The sequence below is a fragment of the Zosterops lateralis genome (assembly GCF_965231275.1).
Source record: "Zosterops lateralis genome assembly, chromosome: 3".
In the NCBI taxonomy this organism is placed as follows: Eukaryota; Metazoa; Chordata; class Aves; order Passeriformes; family Zosteropidae; genus Zosterops; species Zosterops lateralis.
In genome coordinates this window covers 112,639,701-112,658,597 of record NC_139764.1, presented here as the reverse complement: position 1 = coordinate 112,658,597, position 18,897 = coordinate 112,639,701, and the positions used below count along the sequence as shown (strand labels likewise).

The window sequence follows — 18,897 nt, the reverse complement described above, 5'->3', positions numbered from 1 at the left end:
AAATTCCATTAAAATTCCATCAGAATTCTGTCAAAATTCCAGCAAAATTCTGTCAGAATTTCCTCAGAATTCCAGCAAAATTTTAGGAATTTTTTTTTTATTTTTCCTTGAAATTTCCGGCTATTTTTCGGGAATTTTTTTGAGGATTTTCACAACATTTTGGGGAATATTTCAGGAATTTTTTTTGGATTTTTTCCTTGAAATTTTCAGGTATTTTTGGGGAATTTTTTGGGGGATTTTGACAAAATTTTGTGGAACTTTTTAAAGCATTTTTTGGGCTATTTTGGGGATTTTTTGGGGGGGATTTTGATGGAATATTTTTTGATTTTTGAGGGAATTTTTTGAGGTATTTTGGGGATTATTTTGGGATTTTTTGGGGGGGTTTTGATGGAATTTTTTTTTATTTTTTGAAGGAATTTTGGGGGATTTTGAGGAAATTTTGAGGGAATTTTTTTGGGGTATTTTGGGGATTGTTTTGGGGGGAATTTCTGGGGATTTTTGGGGGGATTTTGATGGAATATTTTTTGATTTTGAGGGAATTTTTTTTGATTTTAAGGGAATTTTTTTGGATATTTTTAGGGAAATTCTTTTGATTTTGGGGGGGATTTTTGGGGGGATTTTTTTGATGGAACATTTTTTAATTTTTGGGGAATTTTTGGGGTATTTTGGGGATTTTTTGGGGGGAATTTCTGGGGATTTTTGGGGGGGATTTTGACGGATTTTTTTTTGTTTTTTGAGGGAATTTTTGAGGATTTTTTATTATTTTTGAGGGATTTTTTTGGGATATTTTAGGGAAATTCTTGTGATTTTTGAGGGAGTTTTTGGAGATTTTTTTTTACTATTTTTGAGGGATTTTTTAGGATATTTTAGGGAAATTATTTTTGATTTTTAAGGGAATTTTTGGGGGGATTTTTTTTACTATTTTTGAGGAATTTTTTTAGGATATTTTAGGGAAATTATTTTTGATTTTTGAGGATTTTTTTTTATTATTTTGGAGGGATTTTTTTGGGATATTTTAGGGAAATTCTTTTCTATTTTTGAGGGAATTTTTGAGTATTTTGAGAGAATATTTTTCTGCTTTTTGAAAGAATTTTGGGGGATTTTTTTAGGAATTTTTTTTTATTTTTCCTTGAAATTTTTCTGCTATTTTTTGGGAATTTTTTTTTATTTTTCCTTGAAATTTTTCTGCTATTTTTTGGGAAATTTTTTTTTATTTTTCCTTGAAATTTTTGGCGATTTTTTGGGAAATTTTTTGAGATTTCAACAACATTTTTTTACACTTTATCAGGTATATTTTGCACATTTTTTTGCACATTTTTTTATGATTTTTTCCCCTTTACCTGCTGCTGTCCCTGCAGCCTCTGGGGGGGATTTTAATGGATTTTTTTTTGTTCTTTTTTGAAGGAATTTTGGGGAATATTTCAGGAATTTTTTTTGGATTTTTTCCTTGAAATTTTTGGCGATTTTTTGGGAAATTTTTTTTTATTTTTCCTTGAAATTTTTGGCGATTTTTTGGGAATTTTTTTTTATTTTTCCTTGAAATTTTTGGCGATTTTTTGGGAAATTTTTTGAGATTTCAACAACATTTTTTTACACTTTATCAGGTATATTTTGCACATTTTTTTGCACATTTTTTTATGATTTTTCCCCTTTACCTGCTGCTGTCCCTGCAGCCTCTGGGGGGGATTTTAATGGAATTTTTTTTTTGCTTTTTGATGGAATTTTTGGGGGATTTTGAGGAAATTTTGAGGGAATTTTTTTGGGTATTTTGGGGATTTTTTGGGGGAATTTCTGGGGATTTTTTGGGGGGAATTTTTGGGGGAATTTTGGGGATTTTTGGGAATTTCTGGGCATTTTTGGGGGGATTTTTTGGGGGATTTTTTGATGGAACATTTTTTTAATTTTTGGGGAATTTTGGGGATTTTTTGGGGGAATTTCTGGGGATTTTTGGGAGGGATTTTGATGGAATTTTTTTTTTTTTTTTTTTTTGAGGGAATTTTTGAGGATTTTTTTTTATATTTTTGAGGGAATTTTTGGGGGATTTTGAGGAAATTTTTTTAGGCTTTTTTTGGGATATTCGAGGGATTTTTTTTTTTTTTTTTTTTTTTTTTGAGGATTTTTTTTTATTTTTGAGGGAATTTTTGGCTATTTTGAGCAAGTATTTTTCTGATTTTTGAAAGAATTTTGGGGGATTTTTTTAGGATTTTTTTTTAATTTTTCTGCTATTTTTTGGGAATTTTTTTTAGGATTTTGCCAACATTTTTTACACTTTATTAGTTATATTTTGCACATTTTTTTATGATTTTTTCCCCTTTACCTGCTGCTGTCCCTGCAGCCTCTGCTGCAGCTGCAGCCGGAGCTGGTTGGGGGCGCTGGGACGACTCAGCTGCTGCCGCGGCCCCGAAATTCCCAAAGAATTATTGGGAAAACTCCCTCGAGGAGGAGCAGCAGGAACAGGAGGAGGAGGAGCAGGAATGGATCCAAAAGGTTGTTTCTGTCTCAACATTCCCGGGAAATTCCCGCCGGGAGATCCCGAGGATGATGATGATGATGAGGATGAGGATGGAGGGAAAGGTTGGGAAAACATTCCCGGTTTTTGCTCCAGGAGCAGAGGAGGGGCCGGGCCCGGCTGGGACGGGAATCGTTCTGTCAGAGCCTCCAGGCCGCCGCCCTGGGGGGGAAAAATGGGAATAAAATCATGGAATTACGGCAGAGAAATCGATGAGGAGACCAAAATCCCATCCCAAAATCCATTTGGATGCTAAAATCTCATCCCAAAATCCATTTGGAGCCTAAAATCCCATCCCAAAATTCATTTGGATGCTAAAATCCCATCCCAAAATCCATTGGAAATCCCATCCCAAAATCCATTGGAAATCCCATTCCAGAATTCATTTGGAGCCCAAAATCCATTTAGAGCCTAAAATCCATTTGGAAATCCATTTGGAGCCCAAAATCCCATCCCAAAATCCATTTGGATCCCAAAATGCCTTTGGAATCTCATCCCAAAATCCATTTGGAGCCCAAAATTCATTTGAAGCCCAAAATTCTTTTGAAATCCCATCCCAAAATCCCTTTGGAATCTCATCCCAAAATCCCTTTGGAGATCAATCCCAAAATCCATTTGGAGCCCAAAATCCCTTGGAAATCCCATTCCAGAATCCATTTGGAAATCCCATCCCAAAATCCCTTCAAATCCCAAAATTCCTTGGAAATCCCATCCCAAAATCCATTTGGAGCCTAAAAACCCTTCAAATCCCAAAATCCCTTAGAAATCCCATCCCAAAATCCATTTGGAGCCCGAAATCCATTTGGAACCCAAAATCCAATTTGGAGCCCAAAATCCTTTCAAATCCCAGAATTCCTTTAAAATCCCATCCCAAATCCAGTTGGAGCCCAAAATCCCATCCCAAAATTCATTTTGAAATCCCATCCCAAAATCCCTTTGGAGACCAATCCCCAAATCCATTTGGATGCCAAAATCCATTTGGAAATCCCATCCCAAAATCCATTTGGAATCTCATCCCAAAATCCCTTCAAATCCCAAAATTCCTTGGAAATCTCATCCCAAAATCCATTTGGAGCCTGAAATCCCTTGGAAATCCCATTCTAGAATCCATTTGGAGCCTGAAATCCCTTGGAAATTCCATCCCAAAATCCCTTTACAATCTCATCCCAAAATCCCTTTGGAGCCTAAAATCCCATCCCAAAATCCATTTGGAAATCCCATCCCAAAATCCATTGGAAATCCCATCCCAAAATTCATTTGGAGCCTGAAATCTCCTGGGAATCCCATACCAAAAATCCATTTGGATCATAAAATCCCATTCCAAAATCCCTTTGGAGCCCAAAATCCTTTCAAATCCCAGAATTCCTTGGAAATCCCATCCCAAAATCTCTTGGAAATCCCATCTCAAAATCCATTTGGAGCTCAGAATTCCATCCCAAAATCCATTTGGAACCCAAAGTCCCTTTGGAATCTCATTCCAGAATCCATCTGGAGCCCAAAGTCTCGTGGAAATCCCATCCCAAAATCCATTTCGTGCCCAAAATCCATTTGGAGCCTAAAAACCCTTCAAATCCCAAAATCCCTTGGAAATCCCATCCCAAAATCTGTTTGGAGCCCAAAATCCCTTCAAATCCCAAAATCCATTCAGATCTCAAAGTCCCTTGGAAATCCCATCCCAAAATTCATTTGGGGCCTGAAATCTCATCCCAAAATCCATTTGGAGCCCAAAATTCCATCCCAAAATCCATTTGGATCCTAAAATCCCATCCCAAAATCCATTTGAAATCCCATCCCAAAATCCATTCAGAGCCCAAAATCCCTTGGAAATTCTACCCTCAAATCCCTTCGTATCCCAAAATCCTTTGAATCCCAAAATCCCTTTGGATCCTGATCCTAAAAACTCTTTGGATCCCAAAATCTCTTTGAAGTTCCATCCCAAAAAATTCCTACTCTTACACTCATTTCCCCGTATTTTCCTGCTTTCTTTCCTGCATTTCTCCCTGGTTTTTTTCCTCCATTTTTTCTCCATTTCTTCCCCATTTTTTCCCCGTTTCTCCCCCAATTTTTTCTCCATTTTTTTCCCATTTCCCCACAATTTTTTTCCTATTGTCCCCCATTCTTTTTCCTGTTTTTCCCCATTATCTCCCCCAATTTTTTCCCTGTTTTTTCCCCATTTCTTCCCCATTTTTTCCCCAATTTTTTCCCGTTTTTTCCCATATTTATTCCCAGCCCTTACCTGCACTATTTTATCAATGCCGAGGGCTCTGTCAATCTCACCCAGCTCAGTCTCATCCCGGGCACTGAGGAACTGCCTTTTGCCCCTTTTTTCCCCTTTTTTCTCCTCTTTTCACTGTTCTCCCCCTTTTTTTCTCTTTCTCCTCCTTTTATTCCCCATTTTTTCCCATTTTCCCCTTTTTACTGTTTTTTCTTGGTTTTTTCCCCCATTTCTTCCTGGTTTTTTCCTCCGTTTTTTCTCCATTTCTCCCCTATTTTTTCCCCATTTCTCCCCCCATTTCTTCCTGTTTTTTCCCCATTTTCCCTGTTTTTCCCCAACTTTTTTTCCTGCTTTTCCCCATTTTTCCCCAATTTTTTTCCTATTCTTCCCCAAATTTTCCCTGTTTTTTCCTCATTTCTCTCCCAATTTTTTCCCTGTTTTTCCCCATTCTTTTCCCAATTTTTTTCCTGTTTTTCCCCATTTTTTCCCCTATTTGGCCCCCTTTTTTCCCATATCTCCTCCAATTTTTCCCACTTTCTTCCCATATTTCCCTTAATTTTTTTCCCATTTTTTCCCTTTTCTCCCCTCATTTTTTTCCTGTTTTACCCATTTCTTCCCCATTTTTCCTCCCAATTTTTTTCCCTTTTTCCTCATTTCTTCCCCCATTTCTTCCTCATTTCCACCCGTTTTTTTTCCTGTTTTTTCCATTTTCTCCCCAATTTTCCCCCAATTTTTTTCCTATTCTTCCGCATTTTTTTCCTGTTTTCCCCATTTTCTCCCTATTTTTCCCCATTTTCTCCCTATTTTTCCCCGATTTTTTCCTATTTTTCCCTGTTTTTTCCCCTTTTCTCCCCCATTTTTCCCCATTTCTCCCCCAATTTTTTTCTTATTCTTCCCCAACTTTTTCCTGCTTTTCCCCATTTTCTCCCCATTTTTTCCCCAATTTTTTTCCTATTCTTCCCCATTTCTCCCCCATTTTTTCCCATTTCTTCCCCATATTTTCCCCGTTTCTCCTCCAATTTTTTCCCCATTTTTTCCTTGTTTCTCCCCCCATTTTTCCCCTATTTTTTTCCTATTCTTCCTTGGTTTTTTCCTCCATTTTTTTCCCGTTTCTCCCCCATTTTTTCCCCATTTCTCCCCCATTTTTCCCCATTTTTATCCGTTTCTCCCCAATTTTTTTCCCTGTTTTTCCCATTTTCCCCCCAATTTTTTTCCTGTTCTTCCCCATTGTTTTCCCCATTTTTTCTCCATTTCTCCCCCATTTTTTCCCTGTTTCTCCTCCAATATTTTTCCCATTTTCTCCCCTTTTTTTCCCCTTTTTTCCGCATTTCTCCCCCTATTTTTTTCCTGTTTTTCCCCATTTTCTCCCTATTTTTTCCCCAATTTTTTTCCTATTTTTCCCTGTTTTTTCCCTATTTCTCCCCCATTTTTTCCCTGTTTCTCCCCCATTTCTTCCTGGTTTTTTCCTCCATTTTTTCTCCATTTCTCCCCCATTTTTTCCCCGTTTTTCCCCATTTTCTCCCCATTTTTCCCCAATTTTTTCCTATTCTTCCTAAATTTTTTCCCGTTTTTCTCCATTTTCCCCCATTTTTCTCTCTTTTCTCCCCTAATTTCTTTCCTGTCTTTTCCCATTTTTTCCCCATTTTCCCCCAGTTTTTTTCCTATTCTTCCTCGTTTTTTTCCCCATTTTTTCCTCGTTTTTTCCCCATTTTTTCCCCATTTCTCCCCCAATTTTTTCCCGTTTTTTCCCATTTTTCCCCCAATTTTTTTCCTATTCTTCCCCAATATTTTTCCTGTTTTTCCCCGTTTCTCCCCCAATTTTTTCTCCATTTTTTTCCCATTTCTTCCCCATTCTTTCCCTGTTTCTCTCCCAACTTTTTCCCTGTTTTTTCCCATTTCTCCCCAATTTTCTTCCCGTTTTTACTTGCTTCTCCTCCAATTTTTTTCTCGTTTTTTCCCCATTTCTCCTCCATTTTTTCCCTGTTTCTCCCCCAACCTTTTTCCTGTTTTTCCCCATTTTTCCCCAATTTTTTTCCCCTTTTCCCCATTTCCCCCTATTTCTTCCCCATTTTTTCCCTGTTTCTCCCCCAATTTTTTTCCTGTTTTTCCCCAAATTTTTCCCATTTTCTCCCCCTTTTTTCCCCAATTTTTTCCTATTCTTCCCCATTTCCCACCAATTTTTTTTCCCGTTTTTCCCTGTTTTCCTCCCAACTTTTCTCCCATTTTTCCTCATTTCTTCCCCATTTTCCCCCCCTTTTTTACCCAATTTTTTTCCTATTCTTCTCCAATTTTTTTTCCTGTTTTTCCCCATTTTTTCCCCATTTCTCCCCCATTTTTTCCCCATTTCTCCTCCAATTTTTTCCCATTTTTTCCCATATTTATTCCCAGCCCTTACCTGCACTATTTTATCGATGCCGAGGGCTCTGTCAATCTCGGCCAGCTCCGTCTCGTCGCGGGCACTGAGGAAGGTGACGAGCTGCTCCAGCAGAGCCTTTTCATCGCTGCGCGCCTCGGCCGAGCTGGGCGGGCACAGCAGCTCCTCCAGGGGACACGGCCTGGGAAAATGGGAATAAAATATGGGATAAAATATGGGATAAAATATGGGATAAAATATGGGGCCGAGCTGGGCGGGCACAGCAGCTCCTCCAGGGGACACGGCCTGGGAAACACAGGGGAAAAATGGGAATAAAATATGGGAATAAAATATGGGGCCGAGCTGGGCGGGCACAGCAGCTCCTCCAGGGGACACGGCCTGGGAAAATGGGAATAAAATATGGGATAAAATATGGGGCAGAGCTGGGCGGGCACAGCAGCTCCTCCAGGGGACACGGCCTGGAAAAATGGGAATAAAATATGGGATAAAATATGGGATAAAACATGGGGCCGAGCTGGGCGGGCACAGCAGCTCCTCCAGGGGACACGGCCTGGGAAACAGGGAATAAAATATGGGATAAAATATGGGGCTGAGCTGGGCGGGCACAGCAGCTCCTCCAGGGGACACGGCCTGGGGGGGAGAAAATATGGGATAAAATATGGGAAAAATGGGAATTTATAATGGGAATTTAGGGCTGGGATAATGGGGATTTATGGGAATTTATAATGGGGATTTATGGGAATTTATAATGGGAATTTATGGGAATTTAGGACTGGGATAATGGGGATTTATGGGAATTTATAATGGGAATTTATGGGAATTTATAATGGGAATTTATGGGAATTTATAATGGGAATTTATGGGAATTTAGGGCTGGGATAATGGAGATTCATGGCTGGGAATATGGGAAATATGGGAATTTATAATGGGAATTTATGGGAATTCGTAATGGGGATTTATGGGAATTTAGGGCTGGAATAATGGGGATTCATGGCTGGGAATATGGGAAATATGGGAATTTATAATGGGAATTTAGGGCTGAGAATATGGGGATTCATGGCTGGGAATATGGGGATTCCACAATTGGGAATAATGGGAATTTACAGCTGGAATAATGGGGATTCATGGCTGGGAATATGGGAAATATGGGAATTTATAATGGGAAATATGGGAATTTATAATGGGGATTTATGGGAATTTATAATGGGAATTTATGGGAATTTATAATGGGGATTTATGGGAATTTAGGGCTGGAATAATGGGGATTCATGGCTGGGAATATGGGAAATATGGGAATTTATAATGGGAATTTAGGGCTGAGAATATGGGGATTCATGGCTGGGAATATGGGGATTCCACAATTGGGAATAATGGGAATTTACAGCTGGAATAATGGGGATTCATGGCTGGGAATATGGGAAATATGGGAATTTATAATGGGAAATATGGGAATTTATAATGGGGATTTATGGGAATTTATAATGGGAATTTATGGGAATTTATAATGGGAATTTATGGGAATTTAGGGCTGGAATAATGGGGATTCATGGCTGGGAATACGGGAAATATGGGAATTTATAATGGGAATTTATGGGAATTTATAATGGGGATTTATGGGAATTTATAATGGGAATTTATGGGAATTTATAATGGGAATTTATGGGAATTTAGGGCTGGAATAATGGGGATTCATGGCTGGAAATATGGGAAATATGGGAATTTATAATGGGGATTTATGGGAATTTATAATAGGAATTTATAATGGGAATTTATAATGGGGATTTATGGGAATTTATAATGGGAATTTATGGGAATTCATAATGGGAATTTATGGGAATTTACGGCTGGAATAATGGGGATTCATGGCTGGGAATACGGGAAATATGGGAATTTATAATGGGAATTTACAGCTGGGAATATGAGGATTTACAGCTGGAAAAATCCAGGAATTCCAACCACTAACAAAGGGATTCGTGCCTGGAAAAATGGGAATTCACACGTGGGAATAATGGGAATTCCCACCTGGAAACACAGGAATTTCTACCCAAAAACCTGGGAATTCACATCTGGAAAAGTGGGAATTCCGACCTGGAAACCTGGGAATTCAGTTCTGGAAAAATGGGAATTCCAACCCAAAAAATCCTGGGAATCCAGACCTGGAAAAATGGGAATTTCCACCCGAAAATTCACAGCTGGAAATATGGGAATTCCAACCTGAAAACCTGGGAATTTTTTACCCAAAAACCTGGGAATTCCCACCTGGAAAAGTGGGAATTCACAGCTGGGAATTTTCATTTGGGAATTTCCAATCTTTGGAAAGTCAGGAATTTTTTTTGGGAATTTCCCTTTGGGAATTTCCTGTGGGAGTTTTGGGAATTTGGGAATTTCCCCTGGAATTCCCAAACTTCTGGGATTTTCCTTTGGGAATTTCCAACCTTTGGGAAATTGGGAATTTTTGGGGGGAATTTTCCTTTTGGAATTTGGGAATTTCTGGGAATTTTCCTTTGGAAATTTGAGAACTTTCCCTGGAATTTCCAAACCTTTGGGAATTTTCTAAACCTTTGGGAATTTGGGAATTTTCCTTTGGGAATTTCCAAACTTTTGGGAATTTCCTTTGGGAATCTGGGATTTTTTCCTTTGGGAATTTTCTTTGGGAATTTCTAAACCTTTGGGAATTTTTTCTTTTGGGAATTTGGGAATTTCCTTTGGGAATTTGGGAATTTCTTCCTGGAATATTCAAACCTTTGGGAATTTTCCTTTGGGAATTTTCTTTGGGAATTTTTGGGAATTTTCCTTCAGGAATTTCAAATATTTGGGAATTTCCCACCTTTAGGAATTCGGGAATTTTGGGGAATTTTCTCTGGGAATTTTGGGAATTTCCGAATCTTTGGGAATTTGGGAATTTTCCCTGGAATTCCCAAACCTTTGGGAATTTTCCTTTGGGAATTTTTTTCTTTTGGGAATTTTTGGCAATTTTCCTTTGGCAATTTGGGAATTTCCTTTGGGACTTCAGGAATTTTCGGGAATTTTCCTTTGGAATTTTGGGAATTTCCAACCTTGGGGAATTTTCCTTTGAGAATTTGGGAATTTCTGGGAATTTTCTTTGGGAATTTCTAAACCTTTGGGAATTTTTTCTTTTGGGAATTTGGGAATTTTTTGGGAATTTTCCTTTGGAAATTTTTGGGAACTTTCCCTTCGGGAATTTCCAAACTTTTGGGAATTTTCTTTGGGAATTTTGGGAATTTCCGAATCTTTGGGAATTTGGGAATTTTCCCTGGAATTCCCAAACCTTTGGGAATTTTCCTTCAGGAATTTGGGAATTTTCTTTTGGAAATTTCCAACCTTTGGGAATTCGGGAATTTTTTGGGAATTTTCTTTGGGAATTTCCAAACTTTTGGGAATTTTCTTTGGGAATTTTGGGAATTTCCGAATCTTTGGGAATTTGGGAATTTTCCCTGGAATTCCCAAACCTTTGGGAATTTTCCTTTGGGATTTTTTTCCTTATTCGGGAATTTTGAGGAATTTTCCTTTTGAAATTTGGTCCTTTTCCTTTGGGAATTTGGGAATTTTCCCTGGAATTTCCAGATCTTTGGGAATTCGGGAATCTTCTTCGGGGAATTTTGGGGAATTTTCCTTTGAGAATTTGAGAATTTCTGGGAATTTTCTTTGGGAATTTCAAACCTTTGGGAATTTGGGATTTTGAGAATTTTCTTTTGGGGATTTTCATTGGAAATTTGGGAATTTTCTTCGGGAATTTGGGGATTTTTGGGAATTAGTGACTCACTCCTCCTTGGCCGCGCTCCTTTGGCTCATTCCGGGCTCCGGCCACGGCAGCGGCTCCGACATTCCCGGAATTCCCAACCCGGCCTCGGGAACCCCCAACTCCAGCTCCGGCATTCCTGGAAAACCAAAAAAAAAAATGGGAAAAGGGAAAACTGGGAATTCCCCAAAAAAATCCCGGGAATTTTGGGGTTTTGGGGGGAAATTTGGGAATTTTTGGGGGTTTTTTTTGGCGGAATTTTGGTCAAAATTCCCAAATTTTGGTTGGTTTTTTTTTTGAAGGTTTTTATTCAAATTGGATCCCAAAATTCCAAAATTCTCCAGAAAATTCCCAAAATTCCTCGGAATTTTCCCAAGGAATTGACCCCAAACTTTTGGAATTTTGGGTGGAAATTTGGGAATTTTTGGGGTTTTTTCTAGTGGAATTTTGGTCAAAATTCCCAAATTTTGGGGGATTTTTCAGAGGTTTTTATTGGAATTGGATCTCAAATTCTGGGAATTCTGGGAATTCCCATCTCAAATCTTGGAATTCCAAGTGGAAATTTGGGAATTTTTGGGGTTTTTTTCCAGTAGAATTTTGGCCAAAATTCCCAAATTTTGGGTGTTTTTTTTCCCAAAGTTTTTGTTGGAATTGGATCCCAAAATTCTCCAGGAAATTCCCGAAATTCCTCGGAATTTTCCCAAGGAATTGACCCCAAACTTTTGGAATTTTGGGGGTTCTGGGTGGAAATTTGGGACTTTTTGGGGTTTTTTTGGTGGAATTTTGGTCAAAATTCCCAAATTTTGGGTGTTTTTTCCAAGGTTTTTATTGGAATTGGATCCTAAAATCCCAAAATTCTTGAGGAAATTTCTTGGAATTTTCCCAAGGAATTGACCCCAAACTTTTGGAATTTTGGGTGGAAATTTGGGAATTTTTGTGGTTTTTTTCCGGTGGAATTTTGGTCAAAATTCCCGAATTTTGGGTGTTTTTTTTCCTCCAAGGTTTTTATTGGAATTGGATCCCAAATTCTGGGAATTCTGGGAATTCCCATCCCAAAATCCAGGAATTCCAAGGGGAAATTTGGGAATTTTTGGGGGTTTTTCCAGCGAAATTCCAGCCAAAATTCCCAATTTTCGGGTGTTTTTTCCAAGGTTTTTATTGGAATTGGATCCCAAAATCCCAAATTTCTCCAGGAAATTCCTGAAATTCCTCAGAATTGACCCCAAACTTTTGGAATTTTGGGTGGAAATGTGGGAATTTTTGTGGTTTTTTTCCAGCGAAATTCCAGCCAAAATTCCCAAATTTGGGGTGTTTTTTTCCCCCAAGGTTTTTATTGGAATTGGATCCTAAAATCCCAAAATTCTTGAGGAAATTCCCAAAATTCCTTGAAATTTTCCTAAGAAATTGACCCCAAACTTCCGGAATTTTGGAATTCCTGTTTTTAAGTCTGGAATTTTGGGAATTCTGGGTGAAATTCCAGGTGGAAATTTGGGAATTTTAGGGTTTTTTCCAGTGGAATTTTGGCCAAAATTCCCAAAATTTGGGGTTTTTTTTCTCCAAGGTTTTCATTGGAATTGGATCCAAAAAATCCCAAATTTCTCCAGGAAATTCCCGAAATTCCTCAGAATTTTCTCAAGGAATTGGATCCCAAACTTTTGGAATTTCAGGTGGAAAATCGGGAATTTTTGGGCTTTTTCCAACAAATTTGGGGTGTTTTTTCCAAGGTTTTTATTGGAATTTTGGGAAGGGAGACCCCTCCTGGAATCCTCAAATTCCCAAAATTCCCAAAATTCCTTCCCAATGGGGCTGGATCCAACTCCAGGCTGGGAATGGAGGGAATTCCTTGGAAAAAAATTGGGAAAAAAATGGGATTTGGGCAGGAAATTCCTGGGCTGGAATTCCCAGATAATCCATGACCATCCCAAACCTTTGGAATTTTCCCAAAGAAAAAAAAAAAAAAAAAAAAAAAAAAAAAAAAAAAATCCTGGAAAAATCCTGGAATATTCCCAAAGTTTCCCATTAAAAATTCCCTTTTCCCCACCCCTAAACTCACCCCAAAATTCCCAAAAAATTCCCCAAAATTCCAAAAAAATTCCCAAAAAATCCCAAAAAATTCCCAAAAAAATTCCCAAAAAAAATCCAAAAAGTTCCCAAAAAATTCCCAAAAGATTCCCAAAAGATTCCCAAAAAATTCCCAAAAAAATCCCAAAAATTCACAAAAAAAAAATCCCAAAAATTCCCCAAAAATTCCCCAAACATTCCCAAAAATTCCCAAAAAATTCCCAAAAAAATTCCCAAAAAATTCCAAAAAAATTCCCCAAAAAATCCCAAAAATTCCCAAAAAATTCTCAAAAAATTCCCAAAAATTTCCCAAAAGATTCCCAAAATTCCCAAAAAATCCCAAAAAATTCCAAAAAAAATTCCCAAAAAAATCCAAAAAAATTCCCCCAAAAATTCCATTAAAATTCCCAAAAAAAATTCCTCAAAAAAATTCCCAAAAAATTCCCAGAAAAATTCCCAAAAATTCCCCAAAAATTCCCCAAACATTCCCAAAAATTCCAAAAAAAATCCCAAAAAAATTCCCAAAAAAATCCCAAAAAATTCCCAAAAAAATCCCAAAAATTCCCAAAAAATTCCCAAAAAATTCTCCAAAAAATTCCCAAAAATTTCCCAAAAATTTCCCAAAAAAATTCCCAAAAAAAATCCAAAAAAATTCCCAAAAAATCCAAAAAAATTCCCAAAAATTCCCAAAAAAATCCCAAAAAAATTCCCAAAAAAATCCCAAAAAATTCCCAAAAAAATTCCCAAAAATTCCCCCAAAAATTCCATTAAAATTCCAAAAAAAATTCCCAAAAATTCCCAGAAAAATTCCCAAAAAAATCCCAAAAAATTCCCAAAAATTCCAAAAAAATTCCCAAAAATTCCCCAAAAATTTCCATTAAAATTCCCAAAAAAATTCCCAAAAAAATCCCAAAAAATTCCCAAAAATTCCCAAAAAAATTCCCAAAAAAATTCCCAAAAAAATTCCCAAAAAATTCCCCAAAATTCCCAGAATTCCCAGAATTACCCGTGGGGGCTCTGGCCGCTGTGCTGGGTTGGAGAGGATTCACTCCTGACATTCCCGGAATTCCCGAAATTCCCGGAATTCCCGGAATTCCCGAGTCGCTCCTGTCGGGGCCGCAGATCCCGGGAATCGGCGCCGGTTTTTCCAGGGAAGGGAGGAGCTGCTCCAGCTGATCCAGGGAATCGGCTGAGAACTGGGAAAGAGGGGAAAAAACATGGAATTAGGTGGGAAAAATATGGGAATTAACCAGGAAAAATTCTGTGATTAAGTGGGAAAAGTTCTGGAATTAATTGGGAAGAATCCTGGAATTAGGCAGGAAAAAGTCTGGAATTGGGTGGGAAAAATTCTGGAATTAGGTGAGAAAAATATTGGAATTAGGAGAAAAAAAATTCTGGAATTTGGCAGGAAAAATTCTGGGATTAGGTGGGAAAAATTTTGGAATTAGGAGGAAAAACTTCTGGAATTTATCAGGAAAAACGCTGGAATTAATTGGGGAAAATTCTGGGATTATACAGGAAAAGTTCTGGGATTAGGTGGGAAAAATTTTGGAATTAATTGGGAAAAATCTTGGAATTTACAAGGAAAAATCTTGGAATTAACCAGGAAAAATTCTGGGATTAAGTGGGAAAAGTTCTGGAATTAGGCAGGGAAAATTCTGGAATTAACCCGGAAAAATCCCGGGATTAAGTGGGAAAAAAATCTGGGATAAAGTGGGAAAAATCTTGGAATTCATCAGGAAAAATTCTGGGATTAACCATGAAAAAATCTGGAATTAGGAGAGAAAAAATCTTGGAATTTGTCAGGAAAAATCCTGGAATTAACTGGGAAAAATCTTGGAATTTATAAGGAAAGATCTGGGAATTAACCAAGAAAACTTCTGGAATTAGGAGAGAAAAATGCTGGGATTAACCAAGAAAATTCCAGGAATTAACTAAGAGAAATTCTGGAATTAGGTGGGAAAAATCTTGGAATTCAGCAGGAAAAATTCTAAAATTAGGAGGGAAAAAATCTGGAATTAATCAGGAAAAATTCTGGAATTAGGTGAGAAAAATGCTGGAATTTGGCACGAAAAAATTCTGGAATTAGGCAGGAAAAATTGTGGAAACAGGTGGAAAAAATTCTGGGATTAACTGGGAAAAATCCTGGGATTAGCCGGGAAAAATTTTGGAATTAGGAGAGAAAAATGCTGGAATTAACCAGGAAAAGTCTTGGAATTAGGTGGGAAAAATTTTGGAATTTACAAGGAAAAATCTGGGAATCAACCAAGAAAAATTATGGAATTAACCAAGAAAAATGATGGAATTAACCAGGAAAAATCCTGGAATTAAGAGTAGAAAAATTCTGGAATTTGGAGAAAAAAATTCTGGAATTTGGCAGGAAAAATTCTGGGATTAGGTGGGAAAAATTTTGGAATTAGGAGGAAAAACCTCGGGAATTTATCAGGAAAAATGCTGGAATTAATTGGGAAAAATTCTGGGATTATACAGGAAAAGTTGTGGAATTAACTGGGAAAATTTTTGGAATTAACTGAAAAAAATTCTGGGATTATACAGGAAAAGTTCTGGGATTAAGTGGGGAAAGTTCTGGAATTAGGCAGGAAAAATTCTGGAATTAACAAGGAAAAAATCCGGGATTAACCAGGAAAAATCTTGGAATTGGGCGGGAAAAATCTTGGGATTAACCAGGAAAAACTCTGGAATGTTCCCCCGGGATTGAACTTCCGCCAATCCCACCCCAAACCTCTCCAGAATTCCAGGATTTTATGGGAATCCCACAAAATCCCCACCAGGATTCTCACCTGTCCCTGCGCCTCCATCTGGTTGGAATTTTGGGAACGTTCTCCATGAAACCCACCCCAAACCACCCCAGAATTCCCAAAATTTTATGGGAACAAGAACCCAAATCCCAAAGAATTCCCACCAGGATTCTCACCCTCACCTGTCCCTGCGCCTCCATCTTGACCTCATTTCCAAGTGGAATTTTGGGATCGTTCTCCACCAATCCCACCCCAGAATTCCCAAATTTTATGGGAACAAGACCCCAAACCCCAGAGAATTCCCCCTCACCTGTCCCTGCGGCTCCATCTTGACCTCCTCTCCCGGCGCCGGAATTTTGGGAACGCCGCTCCCGGGACACGGCGGCGCCGGAGCCTCGGGGGCCTCTCCCTTCTCGGCCTTGACCTTGACGTCCTCCAGGCCCATCCCCGTCGCCGCCGCCGCCTCCTTCTCGTCCTTATCCAGCAAATACCTCAATAACTGGTGATCCTTGGACTCCTTCTTCTTCTCCCCTTCCGTGATATTCCCAACAGAATTCCCGACGGAATTCCCGACGGGATTTTCCTTCTTCTCCTGCTCTGTCGGCGTCACCGCGGCGGTTGTTGCGGTTGTGTTGGTGGCATCAGAGGGACTCCCCTCCTGCAGGAGCCGGTGCAGGATTTTGTGCCGCTCCGTCAACGAGCTGTGCGCCGACGGACACCCCGGGCCGTTATTCCCGGGATTATTATTATTCCCGGTGCTCATTCCCAAAGGATCTTTGCTGGGATCTCCCACCACCACCTCGTTGTGGTGGTGATGGTGGTGATGGTGGTGCTGGTGGTGATGCCGAAGCTGCTGCTCGGCCGTGGTGGCCAAAAGCTGCACCAGGCGGTGGCTGGTGCCGGTGCCGGGACATTTGGCGGCGGCGCCGGAATCGTTGTCGGGATTCCCGTGAGGAATTCCGGGCTCTGAGGGTTTATCCGAGGAGTTCCCGTCGCTCTGGAGGTCGCCCAAAGCGTTGTCGGGTTTTGTCGTTGGGAGGCGGCCGGGAGAGTTTTGGGAGTTCTGTCTCAACGGCGGCGGCGGCGGCGGCGCGAATGCCGAAGGATTTGCCGAAGGAGGAGCTTCGGTGGGGAAAGGCCGGGAATTGGGAGCCGGGGAGTGCACCGAGGATGATGAAGATGATGACGATGATGATGAAGGAGGAGGGAAGGGATTTCCATTTCCAGGAGGAGGAGGTCGGGCTCTGGGCACGGCGCCGGGGCTGCCGCGGTGCCGCGGCGACAGGAACGGCGCCGGAGCCGCCGAAGCCGGAGCCGCCGGAGCCAAGGCGGGGCTGCCCATGGGGGACCCGCCGTGGTGGGACAACGGGAGGGAATTCCCGGGGGGAGGAGGAGGAGGAGGCCCCAAAGGCAGAGCGTTCCCAAAGTTTGGGGTGGGGGTGGAGGGGTGGGGGGAGCCCACGGAGCCGTTGGAGGGAGGGAGGGAAATTCCCGGGGAAATGTTGGGATTGAGCGCCGGGCCCAGCCTGGGGAGCGGCTCCTGCCCCGACAGGATCCCGTGATCCCTGGAGGAAAAAAAAAAACAAGGAAAAGTTGGTTTTTTAAGGATTTTTTTGGTGTTGGTTGGAGTTGTTTTGGCAGCGGGAAATCCCAAAAAATTCCCTGTTTGGAATTCCCACTGCTCCAACCCTTTGTCGAGGTCTGGAATTCCCAAATTCTGCTCTAATGGAAAGAATGATCCCAAAAAATTTCCTGCTGGGAATTCCAACCCTTTTTTGAGGTCTGGGATTCCCAAATCCTGCTCCAATGGCAGGAAGGATCCCAAAAATTCCCTGTTCGGAATTCCAGGGGCTCCAACCTGTAGGAATTGTGTCTTGGGAGCAGCTCCAGAGGAGTGTTTTTCCTGGGAATTCTGACAGAAATCCTTGGGGGATTTCCTAATCCCAATCCCAATTCCAATCCTGATCCTGATCCTGATCCTAATCCTGATCCTGATCTCAATCCTGATCCCAATCCCGATCCTGATTGTGATTTCAATCCTGATCCTAATCCCAATCCTGATCCCGATCCCAATCCTAATCCTGATCCTGATAATTCCAATCCCAATCATGATCCCAATCCTAATCCCAATCCCAGTGCTAATCCCGATCCCAATCCCAACCCCAGTCATGATCCCCATCCCAATCTCGATCCTGATCCCGAATCCAATCTTGATTCCAATCTTGAACCTGATCCTGACCCTAATCCCAATCCCAATCCTGATCCCGATCTCAATCTGAATCCTAATCCCAATTCCAATCCCAGTCCTAATCCCAATCTGGATCATAATCCCAAATCTGAGCTTGATCCTGACCCCAATCCCAATCCTAATCCCAAACCCAATCCTAATCCAGATCCTGATCCCAATTCCAATCCCAATCCCAACCCCAACTCCAACCATGATCCCCATCCTAATCTCTATCCTTATCCCCATCTCAATTCCAATCCCAATCCCAATCCCAATCCCAATCCTGATCCCAATCCCGATCCTGATCGCGATCTCAATCCTAATCCCAATCCCAATTTCAATCCTTATCCCCATTCTAATCCCAATTCCGATCCTGACTGTGATTCCAATCCCAATTCCGATCCTGATCCCAATCCCAATCCTGATCCCAATCCTGATCCCAATCTCGATCCTGATTGTGATTCCAATCCTGATTCTAATCCCAATCCCGATCCTAATCTCAACCCTGATCTGAATCCCAATCCAGATCCCAATCCTGATCCCAATCCTGATCCCAATCCTGATCCCAATCCTAATCCCAATTCCAATCCCAAGCCAAATCATGATCCCAAACCCAATCCCGATCCCAATCTTGATCCAAATCCTGATCCCAATTCTGATCTCAATCCTAATCCCAATCCTAATCCCAATCCCAATCCCAATCCCGCAGCTGATCCTGATCCCGATCTCAATCCTGATCCTGACCCTAGTTCCAATTCTGATCCCAATCCCAATGCTGATCTCAATCCTGATCCTGATCTTGATCATAATCCCGATCATAATCCCAATCCCAATTCCAATCCCAATCCCAATCCCTATTCCAATCCTTATTCCAATCCTAATCCCAATCCATCCTAATCCCGATCCCAATCTCAATCCTGATCCCGATCTCAATCCTGATCCTAACCCTAATCTCAATCCTGATACCAATCCCAATCCTGATTATGATTCCA

General features: G+C 40.3%; 1 protein-coding gene across 1 annotated transcript in view; it reads right to left on the bottom strand.

Annotated features, from left to right (window-relative positions):
* Positions 1-18,897, bottom strand: part of NCOA1 (nuclear receptor coactivator 1) — a 90,859-nt gene that overhangs the window by 26,630 nt on the left and 45,332 nt on the right. The window contains exons 10-16 of the mRNA XM_083857659.1: positions 16,013-17,243; positions 15,861-15,884; positions 13,696-14,115; positions 12,612-12,681; positions 10,883-10,997; positions 7,120-7,279; positions 2,318-2,671 (exon numbers count right to left, since the gene is read on the bottom strand). Coding sequence (XP_083713785.1) covers positions 2,318-2,671; positions 7,120-7,279; positions 10,883-10,997; positions 12,612-12,681; positions 13,696-14,115; positions 15,861-15,884; positions 16,013-17,243 — 2,374 coding nt within the window. The remainder of the gene's footprint in view (positions 1-2,317; positions 2,672-7,119; positions 7,280-10,882; positions 10,998-12,611; positions 12,682-13,695; positions 14,116-15,860; positions 15,885-16,012; positions 17,244-18,897) is intronic.